This window comes from Vulpes vulpes, chromosome 8, assembly GCF_048418805.1.
Source record: "Vulpes vulpes isolate BD-2025 chromosome 8, VulVul3, whole genome shotgun sequence".
Classification (NCBI taxonomy): Eukaryota; Metazoa; Chordata; class Mammalia; order Carnivora; family Canidae; genus Vulpes; species Vulpes vulpes.
In genome coordinates this window covers 16371294-16397483 of record NC_132787.1, presented here as the reverse complement: position 1 = coordinate 16397483, position 26190 = coordinate 16371294, and the positions used below count along the sequence as shown (strand labels likewise).

The 26190-nt window shown below is 36.7% G+C and overlaps 1 protein-coding gene across 8 annotated transcripts in view; it reads left to right on the top strand.

The window, feature by feature from the left end:
* Nucleotides 1-26190, top strand: part of BICD1 (BICD cargo adaptor 1) — a 224753-nt gene that overhangs the window by 165744 nt on the left and 32819 nt on the right. For 3 of the 8 annotated variants that reach the window (XM_026000092.2, XM_026000094.2, XM_072765612.1), the window contains 4 exons: nucleotides 3109-3534; nucleotides 15151-16245; nucleotides 20330-20481; nucleotides 22851-23058. In XM_026000092.2, coding sequence (XP_025855877.1) covers nucleotides 3109-3534; nucleotides 15151-16245; nucleotides 20330-20481; nucleotides 22851-23058 — 1881 coding nt within the window. Of the gene's footprint in view, nucleotides 1-3108; nucleotides 3535-15150; nucleotides 16246-20329; nucleotides 20482-22850; nucleotides 23169-24153; nucleotides 25703-26190 lie in introns of those variants that run through there. The other 5 variants (XR_012002908.1, XR_012002907.1, XM_026000091.2 and 2 more) reach the window with 4 other exon arrangements.

Sequence of the window (26190 nt, the reverse complement as noted above, 5' to 3'; positions counted from 1 at the left end):
AGTAGCCAGAGAGAAAATAGTGTGATTGTGTTCTCATAATACTTTATTTGCAAAAATAGGTGGTGGGCTAGATTTCATCCAGAAGATACAGAAATATTAAACAATCCTTGGGCTAAGCTATCAGTTTAACAAGATTACAGAATAAAAGACCTACAATGCAAACTAAAGAAATGTCTGCGAATGTAAGCTATCGAGTAATTTGGGAGCAGTCAGAGGATTGCTTGATATACTAGGAAAGTTTAGCAACCAGATATCCTGAGTTGTCCAAGGAAAGGAAAAGAAGTCAGAAGGAAGATAACTTTACTGTATATAAGCAGGCCTGGAAGAAACCATAACACAAGGCTCCACATTCGGGTGCCTGGATGGCTCAGCGGTTGGTTGAGGGTCCTGCTTTTGGCTCGGGTCTTGATCCCGGGATCCTGGGATCAAGTCACGCTTCGGCTTCCTGTGGGGAGACTGCTTCTGCCTCTGCCTATGCCTCTACCTCTCTGTTTCTCATGAATAAATAAATCTTAAAAAAAAAAGACAAGGACGCACATTCTGTTACCTCAAGCAATTTCCATGATTTGAGTCTTTTCTATCATGGACATATGAGACTTCAGTGATCTTACATAGCGGGGAGTGCTGGTTGTCCATCAATAACCATTGTTCCCCTCTCCCAATGTCTATTTATTTATTTACTTACTTATTTATATAGATTTATTTATTTGAGAGAGGAGACAGAGAGAGAGCAGGGTGAGGGGCAAAAGGAGAGAGAATCCACAACTAGACTCCCCACTGAGTGTAGAGCCCAGCATGGGGCTTGATTCTAGAACCCTCAGATCATGATGTGAGCCAAAACCAAGAGTCAGCTGTTTTAGCTAACTGAGGCACCCAGGTGGTCCTCTCACCCTTAACTGACCATAAGGCTACGCAGGGTAAAGTCAGGTAAAGTCAACATTCTTCACCTCCCTTGGAAGTAAGTGTCAGGTGATTAGTACCAGTCAGTGGGATTTAAGAAGTAATATGGGCACTTTTTGAGACATATTCTTAAAGAGAAGGAGTGTGCCCCTTACTTTGGCCCACTGCTTGAGACATGATCAAGCCACCTTAGATCATATGGACCAGAGTAGGAGGCAGTGCAATATGATAGAAGAAGCCTGGTTCCTGGATGACCTTATGCAGCTGAGAATCCTGCTGGCCCTTGACTGTCTATCTCCATAATGTTACATGAGAGAGAACCAAGCTTCTATCTAGATTAAATTACACTTATCTAGGTCTCTGTTACATCAGCCAACCCTCCATCTGACCTAAACCTGTATCAAAAACTGTTATCCTGGGCAGCCCTGGTGGCTCAGCAGTTTAGGGCTGCCTTTGGCCCAGGGTGTGATCCTGGAGTCCCCTGCAGGGAGCCCGCTTTTCCCTCTGCCTGTGTCTCTGCCTCTCTCTCTCTCTCTCTCTCTCTCTCTCTCTCTGTCTCTCATGAATAAATAAATAAAATCTTAAAAAAAAAAAAAAACTGTTATCCTAACCTTTGCAAGATAATCCACTGCACTGAGGTTATGTGAAGAAGGGGGATGAGGTGGGGAGTGGAATAGAAAAAGATGAAAATGGTAATGGTCCATGATCCTTATTCTTTCATTTTTAAAAATATTTCTTGGGGTGCCTGGGTGGCTTAGTTGGTTAAGCATCTGCCTTCAGCTCAGGTCATGATCTCTGAGTCCTGGGATTGAGCCTTGCCTCTGGCTCCCTGCTCAGTGGGGATTCTGCTTCTGCCCCTCCTCTGCTCATGCATGCTCAATCTCTCTCTCTCTCTCAAATAAATAAAATAATAAAATCTAAATACATAAATAAATAATAAAATATTTCTTGAAAAACAAATTTGAATATAAACAGTAAAATAAATGTACAACAAAGCACATAGTTTATATTAGTATCTAATATCTATTATATTACTTTTCTAGTTTATTTTTTCATTCATAATAGCAAACTTGTTGAAGAGCAGAATTCGGTTGAAATACTATGACAGCATATTGAAGCACTGAGGGACACTTGGGTGCATAACAAGTATTTCTTTCTTCTGAGGAGACTTCAGCGTGGTTGTGGAGATAAAATAGTTATTAAAAAGTAGCATGTAATTAGTGCCATGGACAAGGCCTCAAAGGCCTGTCGGTGTAGAGACCTCTTTCCCTTAGGGGCTTTCATGACCAATAGGGTGTCTACACAGGTTATTTGGTTCTCAATTTAAAGGAATATTACAGGGCAGCCTTGGTGGCTCAGCAGTTTAGGCCACGGTTTAGCGTTGCCTTCAGGCCAGGGCCTGATCCTGGAGACCCAGGATCGAGTCCCATGTTGGGCACCCTCTGCGGAGCCTGCTTCTCTGTCTGCCCGTGTCTCTGCCTCTCTCTGTCTCTCTCTCTCTTTCTCTGTGTCTCTCATGAATAAATAAAATCTTAAAAATAAAGGAATATTACATTGATAACAATATATGTTTTTTTATTGTCAGATAATCAATCACTACTGTTATTCCAAATTAAGCACATGAAATTTTTCTTTGCTTCATTTTACTCTCAAACATAATTTGAGATTAAATTCTTCTTATTATGATCTTTTAGGTTATTTATCTTTAAATATAAAAATTTTCTCATCATAGGACAGAGTAATAGTGATGATAAAATATTTTCTAGGTTGTAAATATTCCAATACTTATTTTTTTTTATTCCTGTCTTTTTTTAAGGCAAACAGTGCCCCCTTTTGGCCATTGGTCCTCATAAAAAGAAATTCTAAGACCCCTTTTTCATCTCTACAAAGAATTTAGTTTACATATATGAATTATATAAAACTAAAGTATTTATAAATTATATATTAGTTATTAGTTATATAATAATACATTATAAATTATATGTAATTTCCAAAGAAACCATCCTATGTTACCTTAAGAGTATATATACTGTGTGCTTTTTTTTTTTTTTTTAGTTAACATACAGTGTTATATTAGTTTCAGGTATACAATAAAAGTAGTGTAACATTTCAATTTTTTAAACAATTAGGTCTGCTAGAGTGGTTAATGGCAGTTTTGTAAGACCCAAATTTTAGTTTTATGAATCTTCTTTATCCTATCTAATTCAGGTTGAATATGAAGGCTTAAAGCATGAGATTAAGCGATTTGAGGAGGAAACTGTGCTATTAAACAGCCAACTGGAAGATGCCATCCGGTTGAAAGAGATCGCGGAGCACCAACTGGAAGAAGCCCTTGAGACCTTAAAAAATGAGAGGGAGCAAAAGAACATCCTGCGGAAAGAGCTCTCCCAGTATATCACCCTCAATGATAACCATATCAGCATCTCTGTAGATGGCCTCAAGTTCACGGAGGACGCCAGTGAACCAAACAATGATGACAAAATGAATGGGCATATCCATGGGCCCCTTGTGAAACTGAATGGAGACTATCGGACTCCCACTTTAAGGAAAGGAGAGTCTCTACACCCTGTTTCTGACTTATTCAGTGAGCTGAACATTTCAGAAATACAGAAGTTGAAGCAGCAACTAATGCAGGTAAGATCTCTTTTAGGGCTGTGAGAGTGGATTTCTTGTAGATCGCATGTCATCTGTTTTGGGATTTCTTGTTCTCATATTTTACTTCTAGCTTATTTTTTGAGATATTGCTTCTTCAAATAGCAACTTTGAAAGTACAGTATTTTTTTTTTGAAAGACACAAGAGGTGCTGAAATGAAATCTCATTTGCATCGCTTTCAGAAATATAGAGTCACAGTAGATTGCAATCAGGTGTGAAGGGAGGAAAGCCTCTCCATCCATTTCTAATTAAAAAAATTCAGAAGCTTTACATATAAGTGAAATGACAGAAAAATGAACTTTTCCATCACAAACAACTGTAGGTATAGCTTTAAAAATAATGGTAGACTTCACAGAAATACCTTAAGCCTTAAAAGATGTGAAGGACTTTGAGTATAGAAATTAGCCAGGACATCCTATGATTCAAAATACAGAACAGGTATAAATCTGAAACCTAGGAGTTCTTATTCCAACATAATCTAGACCTTAAATTTTTAGTATCTTCAAACTTATAGGTCTTGTGAAGAGTCCTGGCCTTTAAGCTTATCTCCCTGTGAAATGGCTTTTCTAGTTTAGGTTTTGCCTCCCTGCCTACCTTAATCCAGTGCTAATGGAAATCTTGCCTGAGGAACAGCATCACCACCTTCACCATCACCTGGGGGCTTCTTAGTACTACAAATTGTTGGGCTCCACACAGATCTGCTGAACCAGGAATCTGGTTCTACAGGCTTGTCAGGTGATTAAGTTTGAGGCTTAATCTTCAGTCTGTTATTCCTCCCCCACCCCCAAAGTTCTTTGTGTATAGCTGATAATTAGAGGCTGTCAAAAAAAAAAAAAAAAAAAAAGAGGCTGTCAAGACTCTGGCAAGCATTTATTTCTATAGTAGAGAAGGCTTATAATTTGCTGCCTCTATAGAAATGATGACTAAAAAGTGAAATTAGGAGAAATAAATAAGAAACTAGAGAACCAGTGAAGTTGATTTAATAGGTTTATTTTTTTTAAATAATAGGTTTATTATCAATATCACATCAAGAGTTAACATATCGTGCATTTTACCTGCCCTATGCTTTTGGCCACTAGCAAAGAATTCATTTTCAAAACATTCAACTGAAATCAAGAGGGCATGGCCATCGGAAGAAAATGAATTTCATGTAGACTTACCTGACTGCAAAATCCAGTTCTCTGTTGTAGGTAATATTTGTCTATGTCCTTTTGTTCAGTTTACACTAATACAATTAGAATAACAAACATATTAAAAATTTTTACATGACAGGTCATTTATAAGAAATCATGCCCCCAAGTTAAATAGAATTAATATAAAGTTTTTCTTAAATTATCATGTTGGTGGCTTTAGGATAAAAAGTTAGTATTCTGAGACTTTTTTGTTTCTACTTATTATGGTGGCAGTGTAGAACATGATAGGAAGAGGTGCTTTTATGCATAAAACAGCTCAACAGTTTTCAACTGGGACAGCTATTGGCTGAAAGCTCAGAGCTGTTTTCACATTTAATCCTAAATGTAATCTGAAATAATACAAAATTCTGAAATAGATGAATCATTTAACAAGAAGAATGGTGGAGACAGCAAGAGAGTGATTCTTGGTTGGAGTGTCATTTGTATTTGGGTTGGGACAATTCCTCACTAGACTAGTGAGCTTCAAGAGGTTTAGCGTCTCTGGTCCCAACCCATTAAGTGCTAGATACATCTCTTCTGTCAACCTGATGACCAAAATGTGATGCCCTACTCACATTTCAGATGCTCCAAGTGGCTTGGTTTATGAGTTAAGGTGTGTAGAGTGCTTAGAACAAGGCCAGGCACACAGTAAATGCTCAATAATTGTGAACTATTACTACTATTTCAACTCCAGAGTGCCTCTAATTTATCAAACACTGAATTAATTTAGCTTTTATTAATATTAACTTTCTGTTAGACAGTTGGCTGGAGGATAGTCATTTAACAAAAGGGGAGAGAAAAATGTCACTTGTTAAACCTTCCCTCAATACAGCAGAAAATTGTGTACCCATGTTTAATTAATGTTGACAGTTTGTCAAGATATAGAGGGGGCACAGGCAGGGCTTTGTGTTCCCAAATTAGCTCCACATTTAGTTATGTAAACCAGGCTCAACACAGGAAGAGCTTTGTAGCTTCCAGCCTCACACCAACAACACTGATGTGTAACTTTGTTTTAGACAAAGTAGCCATCTTTTGGTAAGCAACATTTTTTAAAAAGTGTATCAACTTTTTCTAAAAATATATTTCATTCAAATTATGGTGTACAAGTATAGCAGAGTGTATATTTTCATGTGTAACTTTGTTTATAATCTGTTATTTTTTCCTTAGCTATGTATTCCTTGTGTTTAATTTATGTAAATAAGCAAATTATAAAAACATTACAGTGGATGCCTGGGTGACTCAGAAGTTGAGTGTTGCCTTAAGCTCAGGGCGTGATTCCGGGGTCCTGGGATCAAGTCCTACAGTGAGGAGCCTGCTTCTTCCTCTGCCTGTGTCTCTGCCTCTTTCTCTCTTTGTCTCTCATAAATAATAAATAAAATCTTTTTTAAAAAATTACAGGATACATTGCCTAGAAGTTATTGCAATTGTCTTTGATGTTAATGAGGCTTGAAAATAGTATGACAGTTCTGATACACAATAGTACTAATGCACCTTGCAGCATATACTGTGTCTCAGTGCCACTCTTCTGGACATTCCAAGGAGCAAGCAATAAAATGTACCTTCTTTTTTTGAAGATTTTATTTATTTATTCATGAGAGACACTGAAGGAGACAGGCAGAGGCAGAGGGAGAAGCTCCATGCAGGGAGCCCGATGTGGGACTCCGTCCCACCACCCCAGGATCACACCCTGAGCTGAAGGCAGCGTTCAACCACCCAGGCACCCCCAATAAAATGTACTTTAAATGTGGCTATCTGAAATGCTTGGGGCCAGGTGTGTTTTGAAATTAAATGTTCAGAATGTAGAAAGGTAATATGCAGCATATACTATATATTTTATGACATCTCTAATGGGACCAGGTGCAGCAGTGAATGATCAAATAATATTTAACATTTCTGTAGTGAAACATGTGGGTATTCATGCTAAGAAGAGAAAATGAGGACCAAACTGATGCACCTCTCATCAGTCAGGTGCAGTATTGCTGCCAGAGAAGTCTAGAGTGGTCTTAACATCACCACCCAGTGAGTTATGATAAAATTTTTATGTAAAGCCACCTGGGATTTTGAAATTATGGCTGTCTTAGGCATGGCAATTGCCAAAATGTTAGGCAGCTCTCAATCTTGTGTACCTTGGCTTCTAACATCAGCATACTTTGGATATCACAGCTTGTATTTTCATAGTTCCCTTGTCTTTTAGGATTTCTTTTGGCTGGGGTCCAAAGTACTGCATGGAACACCTGTACTTTGTTAATGTTGACAGTTTGTGGAGATACAGAAAGGCACAGGGAGGGATCCAACACCCTGTACTAGGGAATATGCAGCTTTTAAAAGGATTTTCTTCCTTAGGATTAAAGAAACCTTTTGAAAACATCATACCCAAGTCAAAGAGATCGTACTGCCATCTGCTGGGAAATGGTAATAATTAATACAAAAAATCTAGGACAACTACAATTTAAATAGTACCTCCTAGAGTTGTGTTGCCCTCAAGACTCGGTTATTTCAAATAGAGTATACAGCTGAGCCTTAAACAACACAGGCTTTGAACCACACATGTCTGCTTACATGCAGATTTTTTAAAAAATACATACAGTACCCTACTGTAAAGGTGTCTCTTCCTTATGATTTTCTTAATAACTTTTTTCTCTAGCTTACTTTATCATAAATAAAAGTATATAATACACATAACATACAAAATATGTATTGATAAACTATTTATGTTATTGGTAAGGTTTTCAATCAGCAGTACTGCATTGTTCAAGGGGAACTGTAATTGATATTTTCCGGTGACAACCAAGTACTTTAATTAGTTTTATTAGAATGAAAATAAGTAGTTCTTGTCTGGGATAACTAAATTATTTAATCTATTTAAAGGAGTCTCTATGCTTATGTCAAAACTTCTGCCTCTGATAAACAGCCTCTGTTTAACCTCACATTGCAGGAGGTCAAACTAAGGAGTAAACTCTTTGGATTTTTCTTTTTGGTATCACACCAGCTATACAATTTCACATTTAATGTGATAAAAGAGCAATATTTCTCTGAAACTGAAACTGATGTTTTATTGTATCCTCATGGATGTGAAAGAAATAAAGATTCATATTATATTTAGGTCCACTCTATTAAAAACAATTTTAATGGTAAGTGGTCAATTTGCTCCATGTCCAATAAGATGTCAAAGCAATTTTTATATATTTGCTTAATTGGTTGGTACCTATAACAACTGTATAGGGTGGCTAGTATTATTATGCTCATTTTACAGATAGCATGTGAAACTGAGGCACAGATCTGTTTTTGTCATTTGCCCAAAGTCAAAAACAGTAGAGTTGCTACAGAGAGAGTGTCAAACAAATATTCTCTGGTTTAACAAAGACTTACAGAATGTTTATGAAAATTAGAATATATAATATATAATATATAAATTAGAATATTTATGGGGTGAAATTAATTAAAAGAAGATTGATCAGTTTGTGTTTTTCAAATGACAAATATAATTTCCTAGGACAAAGTTGATGACTCATTAAACAATTACAGATTTTATAAAGATTATCTTTATTTTTTTTATTATTTTAAGATTTTATTTATTCATGAGAGACACACACAGAGAGGCAGAGACAAAGGCAGAAGGAGAAGCAGGCTCCCTGCAGGGAGCCAGATGCAGGACTTGATCCTGGACCCTGGAATCACAACCTGAGCTGAAGGCAGACACTTAGCCACACAGGCGTCCTAATGATTATCTTTAATTTACTTTTTATAGGCAAATACATTTCTCAGAAGCTTTACTTTTTTGCCATACATCAGAAAACATAAAAAGAGCATCTACTATCACAACAGTAAGAGCCTAGGTCATCTTTTTTAAGGACAACTTTTTTGATATATAATTCATATACCATATGTCCACCCAGTTATAGGGTATAATCCAATGGTTTTTGTACATTTACAAAATTGTGCAGCCATCACCACAGTCAATTTTAGAACATTTTCATTGCACCAAAAATAAACCATGTGCCCATTAGCCACTCGAGCCCCAAGCAAATACTAACCTACATTCTGTCTTGAGAGATTTGTCTAGTTTGACATTTGATGTAAATAGAATCATATAATAGGTAGCCTTGCATGACTGGCCTTTTCCACTTAGCATAACATGTTACAACATATATTAGTACCTCATTCTTTTTATTATTGCCCAATAATATTCCATTGTTTGGATATACCACATTCTATATATCCATTTACCAGTGATGAATATTTTAATAGTTTCCACTTGACTCTTATGAATAATGGAATGAATATTTATGAACAAGTTTTTGCATATGCATATGTTTTAATTCTCTTCCATATATACCTAGGAGTGGAATTGCTGAGTCATATGGTAACTCTGTTTTACCAGGTTCATCTTGTCCAAGGTTGATCTTTTTCACAGTTCTTGTTTGGGCACAGATTTGAAGTGAAGCGTTGCCAGAATTGCTTCACTTCCAGCAGAGAAGAATAAATTCTTCTCTGAATTCTCTGAATTCTTCTCTGAGTTTATTTCGGAGTTCTATTTGTGTATGTCGATACTACATGTACTGTGATAATAAGAATCACACAAAGCAGTCAAGTGTCAAGTTGAGTCAGTTGACCAGGATAAAGACTTGATGAAAGTTAATAACCTATAAAACAACTTTGATTTCTTTTCCTATAAAAATCTTAATATAAAAGTGCAAATTGTGGTTATCTTTTCTTTTGTTTTTCCGCAAAAGAATCTATCTGTATTCAATACATGTAAATGTGTTTATTTAAAAGATAAACATTCAGTGAAATTAAAAAAATTTCTTTGGGAGGGATGCCTTGCAGGTGACTCTTGATCTTGGGGTTGTGGTTCGAACCCCACATTGGGAGTAGCGATTACTTTTTTTTTTTTAAGATTTTATTTATTTATTCATGAGAGACAGAGAGAGAGAGGGGCAGAGACACAGGCAGAGGGAGGAGAAGCAGGCTCCATGCAAGGAGCCCTATGCGGGACTCAATCCCGGGACTCCAGGATCACTCCCCGGGCTGAAGGCGGATGCTCAAACACTGAGCCACCCAGGTGTCCCAAGGGAGTAGCGATTACTTAAAATTCAATTGGACATAATGACAACTGTAATAATAGTTAACATATACTGTATGCTTACACTAGATTAAAGAGTTCACAAATTCTGCATTCAAGTTTTCTGGCAAAACAACCAGCCCTACTATAAAAAATAAAATCCTCAGTTTCAGATAAAAGATGGAAATTATAGAAAGAGATATAAAGCAACCATTCTTAGTCACTATAGAGGATGATAATTAACTCAGCAGGTGTCTCTTGGATAAATTCTTCACAAACGGAGATTAAAACAGTACACTTAAAATGAATGTAATTTTAATATTTGAAATGCTTTGCATTTATTAATTCAAAGCACAACAACATATCTTAGTTTACGTACTGCTTCTGAAATCCAAATACAATTAAAGCACTCCAAACCTAAGTAGCTGGGAGAAAATATCATGGGGGAATTATATAAAAATTATCCACAGTTTAGTTATCTTTGGGAGGGAGCAGGCCTATCTTAATTCTCTGGGGAAAAGGTGCTAATATGTGTAAATTTGGATATCATTCTCTGGTCAAGTGATCCCACCAGAAATGTTCTGAGTATGTGGAAGACACATACACGAAAGAGACAATAAAAAAATTTAAAAATCTGATGTTTTCTGTAGAGTTATCCTGAAGAATTTGATAGATTTATCTTTTAGACTTAAAAATGTTATTTTAAAATTGGAATTGGAAAATAAAATAAAATTAAAAAATAAAAAATAAAATTGGAATTGGCAGAGCACAGATTGGAACTCTCCTAATGATATTACCTCATTCATTATAACACTTTTTCCTCTAAAAATGAGTTTGAGACACATTCAGTACATTTTGTTCTGGTCCAATTTTTATTGTATTCAAAAGCTTTTACTATTAAAAGGTTTTTTTGTTGGTTTTTTTTGTTTTTTTGTTTTTGTTTTTAAGTAGACTCCACAACCAGCATGGAGCCCAATGCAGGGCTTAAATTTATGACCCTGAGATCAAGACCTGAGCCAAAATCAAGAGTCAAATGCTTAACTGAGCCACCCAGGCACCCTGTATTAAAAGACTTTTTGAAAACAGCTTTGTCTGTTGTAATTATGTAACTAACCAAATGATGTTTAGGCTTTTCTGACCAAATTCCCTTAATTTTCAAGAGAAAAAGAAAACTCCTGAAATAATCCATTTTCATTGAGATTAATACAATACCAATAACAGAATATTTAGAGATTTTCTGTCTCCATTATCAAAAATTCAAATGTCTTGGCTTTTTATTAAGTACCATGTTACCTAATTACCTGGGTTTTTCACTTAAAGTTATTGCCCAACAGTCTGGATAAGTCAATTCATCTTCAACTATGGGGATACAATTTGTTATATCTAATGAAACCCAACTAAAAGAATTTGTATTGAAGTATATCTTGACTTTGAAATGAAAAGGTTGTTTTTGCACATATGCACATACAGATACAAATCTATGAAACAAAGTTTGCCATGTAGAAACATTTTGGTCATGAAAATAATCAGTTACCCAAGTGTTAACGACAGCTAATATTATAATACCTTGAGCGTTATATTCATTATCTGACTCAATCATCCCTTTATAAGATCATAAACTGAAGCTTGCCCACTCACATAGCCAGGTAAATATTGGTGCCAAAATTAGAGTCAAGTTCTGATGATATAGCCCCAGTTGGTTTTTTGTTTTTTTAAACCTGTTATACTATTTTGGGGGATATTTTGGTTTCTGTAGCTAGAATATGTAATTTGTGGATTGTGTTCTAGATATGGGCAAATACTATGTCATAAAATCAAAACTACAATAGAAGCCTCTAATAATAATTTAAAATAACAAAACTGTATTTTTAGTTCTAATTTCATGACCCTATTATATAAGCAATCCTTGCTTTACATGATATTGCTGGGCCATAAATGATTGTGCAAGCTGAAACCATGCAAAACAAACTCATAACTAATGGAGAAAATCAATTGTTCTGCTTTTGTCTTGTCTCGTTTTGTTTTGCTTTTTTAAGTAAGCTCTATGTCCAATGCAGAGCTTGAACTCAGGACCCTATGATCAGGAATCTCCTGCTCTACCAACTGAGCTAGCCAGGTGCCCTTTGTTCTGTAATCTTTAAAAAATTTTTGTCAAAACATTAAAAACTCTCTTAATGTATAAAGAAATGAAAAATAGTAAAACTACTTAGTACACTGAAATCCAAAAAGTAGAAATGTATTTAAAGTTTTCCTTGTTAAAAAAAAAACTTTGAAATAAAAATTTAATCCTCCCCTGAAAGACTAGGGAAATTAACTTTATATTTTACAGAATATCAGAGACATCCAAGCTTTTGAAACAAAAATTTAAATGGTGCCTACACCCCCCAAAAAGCTTACCAAGAACAGTTCCATCTTCCCTTCTTCTCATCATATAATTTATGAAACAAGAATCTTTTCTATGCCTGTCATACTCCTAAGTTTGGGTCAGCGTTCAACACTCTATCCTTTGCACTTTCACTGTCTGAAAATATCTCTGATAGTACCTTTAAGTGTGCTCATGTCACACACTTCCTCTAGGACATTTTTATCCTTTTTTCTAACAACTTTTTTTTTTTATTTTTGTAACAACTTTTTTTTGATTCATGTTGATGCATTCTCCTTCACCAAATTGCTTTGGCTGCATATCTAAATCCCTTCAAATGACATCAATGTCAACATTGTCACATTCAACAATTTCTTCTGTAACTCCATTTGTGTCTGATTCAAATTTCATTTCCAATATTGCCACGTTTTGCTTCTCTGCTACTTGTTCTTTCCTTCCTTCTTTTCCTTTTTCCTTCCTTTCTTCATTCTGTCTTCCTTCCTTCCTTCCTTCCTTCCTTCCTTCCTTCCTTCCTTCTTTCCTTCCTTCCTTCCTTCCTTCCTTCCTTCCTTCCTTCCTTCCTTCCTTCCTTCTTTCCTTCCTTCCTTCCTTCCTTCCTTCCTTCCTTCCTTCCTTCCTTCCCCATTTCCTTTTTTGGACTATCTATTTTGGTAAAACATCATGGGGGATTACCACTGGGAGACAAGAAAACAAGACAACACAACTACACTTTGCTCTCTGTGAATGAATTGAATAATAGATACACTATGACCAATCACTGAAAGACTTTGAAAGAAGTGATGTTGATTGGTCACTGGTCATGTTACTATGTAGTGATTTTGTAGACTGAAGCAGCAAAGTTTATACTTTACACATTGCCCACAGTTAATGTACTGTGTTTGGAGGGACTGGTGTTTTAACTAACCATGATCACTGAAATTCATGCATATTAGAACCATAAGTGAGGACTGTCTATATATGATAATAATATGAAGGATATCATACCACAAAGAATCATAAAAATACTACTCTACTGGGGTTCCTGGGTGGCACAATTGGTTCAGTGTCTGGCCCTTGGTTTTGGCTCAGGTTGTGATTTCAGGGTCATGAGATCAAACCCTGCATAGGGTTCCCACTCAGCGCATAGTCTGCTTAAGGCTCTCTCTCCCTCTTCCTCCCCCCACTCCTACTTGCTCACTCACTCTTCTCTAAAATAGATAAATCTTTTTTAAAAAAATAAAGTTTGGCAATATCTCAATCTATTAAAAAACTACCATACTATATTACAAATTTATAGATAGGTATAGATCTCCTAGAGTATTATGCTGGTGTTATATTATTTGTAGTTTAATAATTGTTATTTATCATGCTAATATAATGATAATTTTACTTATCTCCTAGGAATTTAGAAGTTTGGAGGGATGTAATGTATGATCCAGGAAAATTTAAAAGTTCAAATTGATAAATTCTTTTAGATATAAAAACATTCAAAATCAATCCATTATCTTTAAAACAGGTCTCAATATTATTTGCTTACTGAAAAACACATCTATGTTATAAGCATGTAAAGACTTTTTTTTTTTTAAGATTTTATTTGTTTATTTGAGGGAGAGAGAGAGAGAGAGAGCATGAGCAGGGGGAGGGACAGTGGGAGAGGGAGAAGCAGGCTCCCTGCTCAGCAGGGAGCCCAACGTGAGGCTTGATCCCAGGACCCTGAGACCATGACATGAGCTGAAGGCAGACACTTAGCTGACTGAACTACCCAGGTCTTCAGCATGTAAAAACTTTTAATTCATAATGATTACCTGTATAGAGGGACAGAAGGTGGTTTTTTATTTTTTTATTTTTTATTTTTTTAAGATTTATTTATTTATGATAGAGAGAGAGAGAGAGAGACAGGCAGAGGGAGAAGCAGGCTCCATGCTGGGAGCCCGATGCGGGACTCGATCCCGGGACTCCAGGATCATGCCCTGGGCCAAAGGCAGGCGCCAAACCACTGAGCCACCCAGGGATCCCCTGAAGGTAGTTTTTTAAATTCTCCTATCATAATTTCTTATATATTTATATTTAATGACACAATATTTTATATTGAGACCGTATATTTATTCATTTATATTTATTTAAATAAATTGCTAATTTTTTAAATTCCTACTTGGGCTGAAGGAATGGAAACAATTTTAAAATTGTTCTTTTAACTCTAAAACTCTGTACTCTAACTTTTATATTAAAAGCTATCAGGACATCTGGGTGGCTCAGTGGTTGAGCATCTGCCTTCAGCTCAAGGCATGATCCTGGAGTCCTGGGATCAAGTCCTGCATCGGGCTCCCTGTGGGAGCCTACTTCTCCCTCTGCCTATGTCTCTGCCTGTCTCTCTGGGTCTCTCATGAATAAATAATTAAAATCTTAAAAAAATTAAAATAAAAGCTATCAAGTGTTTTCCATGTCTATTTTGGGGAGTAAATGCTTATTTTTTTAAGGGGATGATTAAGGTTCCCAGCATTCTTTTGTAAGTTAAAGCTTTAGGTGTTAAATCTGATTTGGGGTTGAGCTCTCAGAAGGAAAGGATGACTGATTATAGGCACCTGACAACAGGTTCCCACATGAGCTAAGGAACAGATATACCCTAAGGCTCTCAAAATACAGGGCCAAGTACTATCTCTTGACATCTTGTTATGTTTTCTACAAGGTGTTAAAAGATAAAAATAAGATTGTTTGAATAACATTCAAGTTTCATGAGTGTATGCATATAATGCATGAGAATTTGGATGAGTAAATATGCATAGCATAATTCTTTTAAAGTAATAAACTTTTAACTGATTGACTTACCAGAACTGCTGAAATAAGAAAACACACTCCAATTTAATTTGAAATAATGAGGACATTGGCTCTGCTGCAGTTTTTTTAAATGTATACATGCCTGACTCTGAATGGATCAAGTACATCGTTGGCATTGCATTGAAGTCATTCAGAGAACTTTTTTTTTTTTTTTTTGCCATTACAGGTAGAGCGGGAAAAGGCCATTCTTCTGGCCAATCTCCAGGAATCACAAACACAGCTGGAACATACCAAGGGAGCACTGACAGAGCAGCATGAACGGGTGCACCGGCTCACAGAACATGTTAATGCCATGAGAGGCCTACAAAGCAGCAAAGAACTCAAGGCTGAGCTGGATGGGGAGAAGGGACGGGACTCAGGGGAGGAGGCCCATGACTACGAAGTGGACATCAATGGCTTAGAGATCCTTGAATGCAAATATAGGGTGGCAGTAACTGAGGTGATTGACTTGAAAGCTGAAATTAAGGCCTTAAAGGAGAAATATAATAAATCTGTAGAAAACTATACTGAAGAGAAAGCCAAGTATGAGAGTAAGATCCAAATGTATGATGAGCAGGTTACAAGTCTTGAGAAGACCACCAAGGAGAGTGGAGAGAAGATGGCACACATGGAGAAGGAATTACAAAAGATGACCAGCATAGCCAACGAAAATCACAATACCCTTAATACAGCCCAGGATGAGTTGGTGACATTTAGTGAAGAGCTAGCCCAGCTTTACCATCATGTATGTCTGTGTAATAATGAAACCCCCAACAGGGTCATGCTGGATTACTATAGGCAAAGCAGAGTCACTCGTAGTGGCAGCCTGAAAGGGCCTGATGATCCCAGGGGACTTTTGTCTCCACGATTAGCCAGGAGGGGTGTGTCATCCCCAGTAGAAACAAGGACCTCACCTGAACCAGTTTCAAAAGAAAACACAGAGGCCAGCAAAGAGCCAAGTCCAACCAAGACCCCCACAATCTCTCCTGTTATTACTGCCCCACCATCATCTCCAGTATTAGATACAAGTGACATCCGCAAAGAGCCAATGAATATCTACAACCTTAATGCCATAATCCGGGACCAAATCAAGCATCTGCAGAAAGCTGTGGACCGGTCCTTGCAACTGTCTCGTCAAAGAGCAGCGGCACGGGAGCTGGCCCCCATGATCGATAAAGACAAGGAAGCCTTAATGGAAGAGATCCTCAAGCTCAAGTCCCTGCTGAGCACCAAACGGGAGCAGATCGCCACACTGAGGGCAGTGCTGAAAGCCAACAAACAGGTGATCTCATTCTACTGACAATGCATGCTACCCAACACTTTCTTAACTAGTTAATTCTTTAATGTTTTTGAGTGTCTGTTATCATCAGAATGAGAGTTCAGATTCCTGGTCAGCAGAGGAATAAATCAAACTACGTCCCAGTGGCAGGATCTAAGGAGAAGATCCAGTTACAGATGTAGAAAGGCAATGCAGGCAGTACCTAGCTAGAGTCCAGCAGTCACTGGGTGGGGAAACAGGAGATGCAGGGATGGCAAAAGAGGCTGGCACAGTGGCTTACACCACGGGAACACCCTGGAAAGTGGCCAGAGCGAACAGAGGTCTAGGGAGAGATAGAGATAGAATATTCACTAGCTCTGCCAGTGACCACATATCTGAAATTTAGGTTCAATTGGGATATTAATTCACCTAGGTCAGGACTGAAGCAATAGAAAATTTTTCCTAACAATAGATCTTATCCTTCTGGAATCAGCAGGAATGCTACAACATGACCCTACCTGACTAATTCCTAGATCTCCTTCATGTCTGATTTTGTTTTCTTTCCACCCTTGAGCATTTGCCGGATAGGAGTGCTATGAAATATAGGTGGGAAAATATTTTCAATTTCTGTTTAGGTTCTCTGCAAAGTAAACCATGGAAGATATATTTGAGAAGGGTACTAAGAAAGAGTGTTGTTAAAGAGAAACAACAGAGCATCCAATACCTTCTTGCAAATATAAGCAGTGCTAGTGTTGGGGAATAATTTCAGATGCAATGCTTCTTTTTCTTTTGCCCTTATTTTGGGGGAGAGCCCATGCCCTTTCTGGCATCCTCATCTTCAGTCCCCATAAATCCACTGATGTAACTGGGAGGTCTGCCCCATAGACAGTGATATTATTTGTACTATAAATATGTTTTGTATTAATGCAAAGGCAAATTAGGACCTTTTGTGCCATCAGTTCAGGGAAATAGCAAAAGATTAGAATGAATAAAGAATTTGTGGGAGATCTGACTCCAATTTGAGGTCAGAGTGAAAGAATGTGTTATCATAAACTGCTACAATCCAAAGACCCAGTGACTCAAAGTGGTCATAAATAAGCAATACCATATTACTGATACCATATTAAATAAGGCTTAGACAGCCTTTATCAAAGACATAATATCCTGGGCATTCTTGGTCAAGCCATTCAAATAACATCTTTGACTTCTTCTTGCAGATTGAATATTAACAACTTAGATCTATAAGTATCAAGATGCTTAATTGATGCAGAAGTATAGATAAGCATGGTTGATAAGCCATGGAAGACTAATTTATGAACAAGCATTCATTGATTACATATTTCAAGGCAGGTACTAATAGGGATGTAAAAGTAAGTGACCAAGTAATCTAGTAGGAGTTCAACACATGCCCGTAACTATTCACAGGGTAGGACATAACATCAAGTGGTATAAATAGTACTATTGGAATTCAGGGCAATACCAGAATACAAGACATTCCTGGCTAAATTTTTATTTTCTCAGTGGTTTGTGGTACCATTTGCATTACATTAGCATCACAACCCTTATGGTCTCAGTAAATAAAATGAAAACACATTTCTAGCCATGCATTTAGTTTACATTTTAATGATGTTGGGCCTACTGCTATGATGCTTATGTGCCATGAATAACTTCAGATGTCTGCAGATGACATCCATTATATTTAGACATTGTGGAATGTTCACTATTAAGACTAAGGTAAGAATTTTGTCATAAGGGGAAAAAGGGGAATCTTCCTAATTTAAAAATAGGCATTCTGCATTCTCTATGAATCTTTAAATATACTTTAGGGGGTTTTGTATGCACATTGTCTTCTGCTGAAATATGCAATGTTTATGAAATACCATCTGTGGACTAAACTGTGCAAGATGCTGAACATTTGATGACGACTAATACACAATCCCTGCCTTCTATACTAGGACTTACAAACTAGTGAGGCTGTTGGGAAAGGGACAGATCATGACAGTGCGATGCTATACATCCTGAGATAGAAGCTACGGAAACATTGCCGAGGAGGGGATTAATGTTTCCGAAAGGAGTTAGCAAAAAACTTCGTGGAAGCAATTATACTTGAGTTTGTTCTTAAAGAATGAAGACATGTTTTCCAGGAGAGGAAGAAAAAAATTCTAGACGGGAAGAATAGTAGATAGAGAACCATAGGATAGAGTGATACACTCGGGAAATGGTTGTGAAGATCTCTGTGTCTGGAAACAAGATTTTTTTATTTAGAAAGTCAATTTTGGGAGATAATGTAGTGAATGCAGACATCACCAAATCTACTCAAGGGTTGTAGATACTTAGAATTTCTTACTTCTAAGAAAGCTTTGTACAGTCTGTGGACAAAAAACAAAACAAAACAAAAACTCTGCACACTAAACTGAGTCTTTTGGGGAATTTCTTACAAGGAATAAATTAGTTTGTATGTCTATTTCAGATCTTGCTCTTTTGTCATCCTCTCCTCTCTAACCCTTAGATGACTAACCATGTGGCTCCACCTGCTTACAAATTTGTACATTGACATTTTCATAACTTAAACTTAATGGTCTGTCCTAAGTGAATATGTGTATAAATTTTTTAAAAATTCAACAACTGCCATTTTCCCCCTGGTCAATTTCTGCATTCTTGGTAATTTTCTGAATCTGTAATATTTCTGAAGATTCCACTAAGCTATAGCACTACAGAACATACTAAAATATTTTATGAGTAAATTATCATTTTAATCTGAATCTGAAATTCAATTAAAACTCATAAGAAACTACTCTGGAATCAAAACATTAACAAACAACCCTATCCCAACATTGTTTTAATTTTAAAAAGAATCCATTTATTGCTATAGAGGTTGGCACTTTGCATAGGAAAGTCCTGGCTGTCCATTTCAAGCACAAAAGGAAATGTTAAAAATCAGAATTGTTGGGCAGCCCCGGTGGCGCAGCGGTTTGGCGCCATCTGCAGCCTGGGGTGTGATCTTGGAGACCCAGGATCGAGTCCCACATCGGGCTCCCTGCATGGAGCCTGCTTCTCCCTTTGCCTGTGTCTCTGCCTCTCTCTCTCTCTGTGTCTATGAATAAATAAATAAAATCTTAAAAAAAAAAAAAAACCAGAATTGTCTTCTTAGGGAATCTCATTAGTAATGGATTTTTTTTTATTAGTAATGGACTTTTTCATTTTTTCATTAGTATTGAGTATTTTTACATACTCTGAAAGACTGTGATTAACAGTTTGTAAAAAAAGGGGGGGGGGGAGATGCTTCCAGTTTGGCTTCAATATCTATACCATCTGCTGTGCATCAAACAGACATTCCCTAAGTATACATTGATTTCGTACATTGATTTAGTCAACATTTTTCTTTCTTCCTACTATGTGTCAGGCTAGTTCTCAGTTTTAAACACTGTTAATTCCACAAGATTCAGAAATGCCTAAATCCTAAGTTCAAACAAATATTTTAATTCATTCAACATTTTGGAATTTCTGCTTTTATGGAGATTGTGAAGAATTAAATTAGCCTATAATTTTTTGTTTTGAAGTTGTAGACAAAGACGGGAAGCAATCTGTTCTTTGTTAATTCTTTTCCTTAAATATGTAGTGAAGATTTACAGTTTGTCGGATACCCATGCTATAAATTGCAATGGCCTTGTGTCTTTTAGGTCTGCAGAGCACAGGTGACACAAGAATATTTGCATTCTTTTGTATTTCAGTTGGAAGCTCCGCTTCTTTACTTTCTTCTCCTTGATGAAATCCTTCTTGTATTAAGTTTCATTTCAGCTCCCTTTCTGTCTGAAAAATCACACACTTTCAAGAATCTGCATTAACTATTTCCTCAACTACTATCATTTCCTTAACTCCTGTTACTGACTTTGGTTTATAGGTCGCTTCCAGGGTAATTTAACCATGTTATGGATTTTTTTAAAAAACTGCTCTATACCCAAGTACCTAGATATGTTTAGATAAAATGTAACTAAATCAATTTCACTTTCCATTTATGAAACAAAGTAATAGACCCAGGATGGACAAATCTGTATGATCTGTTTTCCTGATAATGAAAATCATAAGCATTGTGATTTTTCTGCTTCAGACAGCTGAGGTGGCACTAGCTAACCTCAAGAACAAATATGAAAATGAGAAAGCAATGGTGACCGAAACTATGACGAAGCTTAGGAACGAACTGAAGGCTTTGAAAGAAGATGCAGCAACTTTCTCATCCCTGAGAGCAATGTTTGCAACAAGGTAATAGTTTCTTCTTCCAAGAAAGACTTTAAAATTCACATGGGTCTCTTGAGTGTTGTTTGATGTGTAGTCCAAGAGGATAAGGAATGAAGAAAACATTTGAGATTCTACTCTGACAAAGCGAAGACAAATGTTTTGTGCTGTTTTCCAGAGCCCTCTACTGGACACACTGGATCAAGCAATTCTTTTACATAGAAGTGCTTTAAAATTAATGTAATAGATATTTTTTTCTAGATCTGATGTGCCCAAAAGAATTAGATAAGGGGAGAGAAATGTACTTACTAAAATAGCTAGGTATTATATTATCACCACTGAAATTTATCTCTGTGACTAAAGGACGTAAAGATACTTCTCATTAGTATTGTATGAGAAAGACACCCTCATTATGAATATCAATATTCACTGTATCAGCTAATTACTTGTACTAATGTACAATGAATTAATAAATTATAATTATTAAAATGTAATTGTATATATCACCACATTTTTCACATTTTTCACATTGCCCAGCTAATTAATTGGACAAATATTAGGGACTACTTTCCCCTACCAGTTTCATTATCACAGTACGAAGTACTGTACTTCATTTTTAAACTTGAAGTGATTAAGCATGTATTGATTCAAAGGTTTCAAAATCCCAAGATTTTCTTTTCTTTCTTTTTTTTTTTTTTTTTTGACAAGACCTGTATTTACTTCTTTATTTTTAGAGAGAGAGAGTGAGAAAGCAAGAGAGTGCATATGGAAGGGAGGGGCAGAAGGAAAGGGAGAATCAAGCAGGCTCCATGCTCATGAGATCATGACCTGAGCCAAAATCAGCAGTCCACGCTTAACCAGACTGAGCCACCCAGGTGCCCCATTAAAATCATGAGATTTTCAAAGATGTTGCCATCCTTTTTTTTGCTGTCAAAATTCAGTACCAAAACAAAAACAGTCACATATCTTCTATGATACAAATGTGGTAGAAAATTCACAAAGCATAACTATGGCTTTATTTGTAGATTCAGTAAATAATCTATATGTAGCTGATATAAATGTTAAAAAAAAAGCCTGGGTTTTATAAGAGCCTTGGAGTTTGTCCAGCTTCTTTGTGTATCAGGAGAGAAAAGTTTCAAGCTCACATTTTGTGATTGACTCTGTTAGTGATGATAATATACATTATATATATATTCCTCTTTTAAAAAGAAATCACAACTTTTTAAAGGGACATTTACAGTCTCAGTCTGGTTTGTAGAAGAATTATTTCTCCCAAATAGTACATTTTCACATTATTTATCTTTTTATGTATAACTGCCCTTCTCCATAATATTTTTTAAAATATTGTTATCTGAGCAATTAAAATAAGTCCAGGGTCCTGAAATCCACCTTCTATTTTACTAGGACTCAGTCTTTCTTATGGTATTCCTACTATGCTTCTTGACATTTAAGGTTAAAAAAAGTGGGACCCACCTGGATCTCAAGTTCTCTCACTAGAGTGTTTTTATTTTAAAATGCTGCAAGGCTTGTGTTAATTTCAAAGTTTGTATAGTACATTTTAGATACCTCCACCAAATCATTAACTCTCAGCTGGTGCATGAAGAGTATTTGTTGTTATCTTAGTAGTAGGTAAGTAAACTCAGAAAAAAAAAGTCTCTGAATAATTGTGTGATTAATTCTTCCTTCCAAATGTTTATGTGCATAGGTTTTACTTTTGACAGGGAAAAAAAGATCACTGAGCTTATCTTTCTGCTATAGCATGAGCATCAAAGCCGAATAAAGATATTCCTAACAGCTTGCTATATCTGTATCAAACCCTAAGAAAATCATGGTTTTCTTTGACATCTGTTGCCTTATCATCTGGTTGAGAAACCTTTGAAAATATTCAAGTTTCTAATTCAGGCAAATCTGCCATATTGAAAGCAATGCAGCTGCAATCTGTACTCAAAATCCATAAATATAAAGAAGGAAATGTTTTTTTTATAAACATGGTTATTCTTTTGCATCCTACAGCCTGGTCTATAACAAACTTGTCACATCCCTCCAAAGACTACAATGTTACACAGTAGAAGAAGCTGCTGTAACACATCTGGCACGCTGTGAATATTGCCTGAGACTTTACTGTTCATTCTCCTGACACCAGGGGCAACCTCCACAATAACTCTGTCCTTGTGGTTTAAGATGTTGCCTCTTATAAGTGTCCATATATACTCCATTGTATAGATGAACCATCAGTTATTGCACCTGCTTTATCATTTCCAGTTCTCACTCCATTCTGCTCTGGGAAGACCAGCGTTCTAAGTCTAAATTCCAGTCCAATTCATTATTCCCCAACTTAAGTTCGATGTATAATTTCACCAGGATTTTCTCCTGACCACTTTTTGTTTGGGTTCTAGATGTGATGAATATGTCACACAGTTGGATGAGATGCAGAGACAGTTAGCAGCCGCAGAGGATGAGAAGAAGACTCTAAACACTTTGTTACGAATGGCTATCCAGCAAAAACTTGCCCTGACCCAGCGGCTGGAGGACTTAGAGTTTGACCACGAGCAGTCCCGACGCAGCAAAGGCAAACTTGGAAAGAGCAAGATCGGCAGCCCTAAAGTAAGTGGGGAGGCGTCAGTCACCGTGCCCACCATAGACACTTACCTCCTGCATAGGCAGGGCCCACAGACACCCACCATTCGGGTCAGCAGTGGCACTCAGAGGAAAAGGTATGCATGCAGCGATCTTCATAGTATGGTGCAGAGGCCAGATTTTTAGCTAACTGCAAAAATTAATGTGCTTTTATCATGGAGGATGGAGGAAGGGAAGGAAGACACACAAACTGGGAGTGGGTGTCTAAACGGGCCTCCTCGCTAATGTTGGTTTTTCCAAATCAAATCTTTTTTGATGATTGTGTGGATTTATTCCTTTCTGTCCCCCACGCCCCCACCTCTTGATTAACCGTAATATAATTTTTGAGTATCTGTCAACATGTTTGCTGTTCCTTGTATGCATAAATATGCCTCTCCCCTACCTCCAACCTAAAAATCGGTAGCTAGAAGGTGGATATTAAGAATGAAGCTACATCTTACGTGTTTTACATGACATTAAAAGTCATTGTACTTCTGGTAATGGTGCTATTTACCAGTTTCTCTTTAATGGGGCAAGGATGTGGGTATGTTCTCTTAGGGAAACTTTTGTCTGTATTACCAAAACTGACACCTGACTAGAAGGGGATGTCTATATTGAGGTAGAATGGAGTGGAATGTGCGTAGTCTTTTTCTTAAAAGCAGTTTTTGTGCCTTTTCATTTGGTATGTGAATGTTGCTCAAAGAAATCATTTGCAAGGTTTTTAGTGGCTTGATTTTGTGACCATTTTACAGAGTCCTGGATGTTGAATTACTTACCCTGTATTTTCAGTTAATGGTAAAATTTTTATTAGGAGCTTTCAGTAAAGAATCAAATAATAGAAATATTTTCTACTTGCGGTACAAACTGACTAACTATAATAAATTTCTTTTCCAGTATCCAGTACAGTCTCCAAATAGGGTTGTATCCTGGTATGGAAACTAAGCAATTAGCAAAAATCTTGATTTACATGTTAAAAAAAATTAAATGCCAATATAAATAATGTTGTCACTGGTGAGGCTTTGAAAGGTAATTAAAGTAAAACTTTTTTGTTTCCTATATGTATTTTCTTGGATCTCCTGCAAGACAATTTTCACCTTCCCTTTGTGATCAGAGCCGTCCCAGGACTTCAGGGGCTACCTACCTACAGAATTTATTAAGCGTTCCCCCTGGTCCCACCTCCACAGAATCATTTCTTCTGAAGGGCCCCCCTTCCATGAATGAATTCATCCAAGGGCACCGGCTCAGCAAGGAAAAAAGGTTAACCGTGGCTCCACCAGGTAAACATTTTTTCCTTGGGTGCATGTGATGCAAATGATTAGCTGAATAAACAACTCTCCCCTTCCTCCCAACCACTCATGCCCACCCATCTATGGAGTCAGGCTTTGACGATGGTCAATTCCTGAAATACAAGACGCCTTTACACTCAGCGTCCTGTTTTCTCCTTCACTCGGCCAGACAAGCATTCCGTAGGAGTTGCCAGGGGCTTCCTCTTAACAGCCAAGGATGGAAAATGAGAGTTGGAAGGAACGGGATAGGTCAAGGGAACCTAGCATCAGGTGTAATGCAGAGCACACACCCAGGTCCTATTTGCAATTTGGTAGCTCATAGCGATTCCATCCTGATCAAATTTTGTCATTTTGTTCTGATCGTTTTTAAGGTAATTTCAGTAAAGGGAGCCATCTTTATAAAAGTTGCTAATCTCCTTTTGTAGTGACTCAGAATGTCTCCTCAATAATTGTAGAGAAAATAGAAGAAAAATCCTCCCAAGGTTTTGCTCCTCAGGAACATTTACATCTTTGTGTGATATCCTTGTAGTCTGCAAGCCCTTATTGATTTATGCTTACCAGTATGCTCACATTTTATTTTTAGCTTCACCATTTTGCATTTTTTTTTCTCTTTAAAAAATTTTTTTTCCAATGAAGAGCTTCATTTGAAAATGTAACTTCTGGCAAATGGAGTTCAGCCTTTTGAGAAATCCCTGCATGCTAACTCTAGGTCAGAGGTAGCACACAGGAAGTCCATGGAATAAAATAAGCCCAAAGGCAGCATAACAGCTGGTTGTCACAGGGAATGCAAAATTAAAACTAATTCAAGTTAGTTGTCAACAGTTAGAAACTCAGAGATTTCACGTGAGCATCTATTTCTGGCCTCCCTTGAATAATTCTGAATATCTGGCAGCCCGAGGTCAGTGCTCATGCATGTCAATAACCTGTCAGAGCTCTGTTGAGTTTACTGCTTTTAAACAGGGCAAGCTTTGCAGTTTTCCACAGCCCCATCACTCCTGAGCACTGGTACCCAGATTGCTGCACTTGTCTTCTGAACCCTACTATAGTCTTTGAGTTTGCCACAGAATTTTGTTTTTTAATTCACCTTGATTTTATCGCCTGCCTCATTTACTTTGGTTTTTACCTTAATTCCTTTTTGGAAACCTCAGCCTTTGGATCTCTAATACTTTTCCTTATCTGATTCGTGAATCAGCCTACTGATTGGGATTAAAAGGTGTGATGTGGAAATTTATAGCACATATTCTACATTCTAAGAATATTTGAGTAAATTAGTAGTGTTAATGAGTATAACAGCCAAAATGTACACCAAAAAGAAAAAGAAATAAAAGAAAAAAGCAGCAACTCTACTGGACATTCTTACTTTCATAATTCATTATTATGACCTATTACTTCAGACTCCTTTGAAAAGTACCTTGAAGTATCTGTAAATCACCAAAGTGGTTATGATTCATTAGGACACCTAACTTCAATAAAACCCACCAGCTGTTTTAGTGTTCCAACTGGATTTCGTAGCACTATACTAGAACCTAGAAAAGAAATCCTGTGATTAGTAAGTAATCCTACTGTTTTTTAATTGAAAAAGTGACATATCAATCAGACTAAAAATTAATAAACAATAGCTATTTTTCATTTTGTATATGATCATTTGATCCTTATTTACATTAATATGTATTTATATCATTGTCATTACATTGTCAAAACCATTAAGATTATATTGTAAACTTTTCTGTGTTACTATCTTGTCCATTTTTATTTTTAAAGGATGTTGTATCATAAATTTTATTTCAGATGTTACCACATTAATCAGTACTTCTCTTGTTAACCACTGGGATAG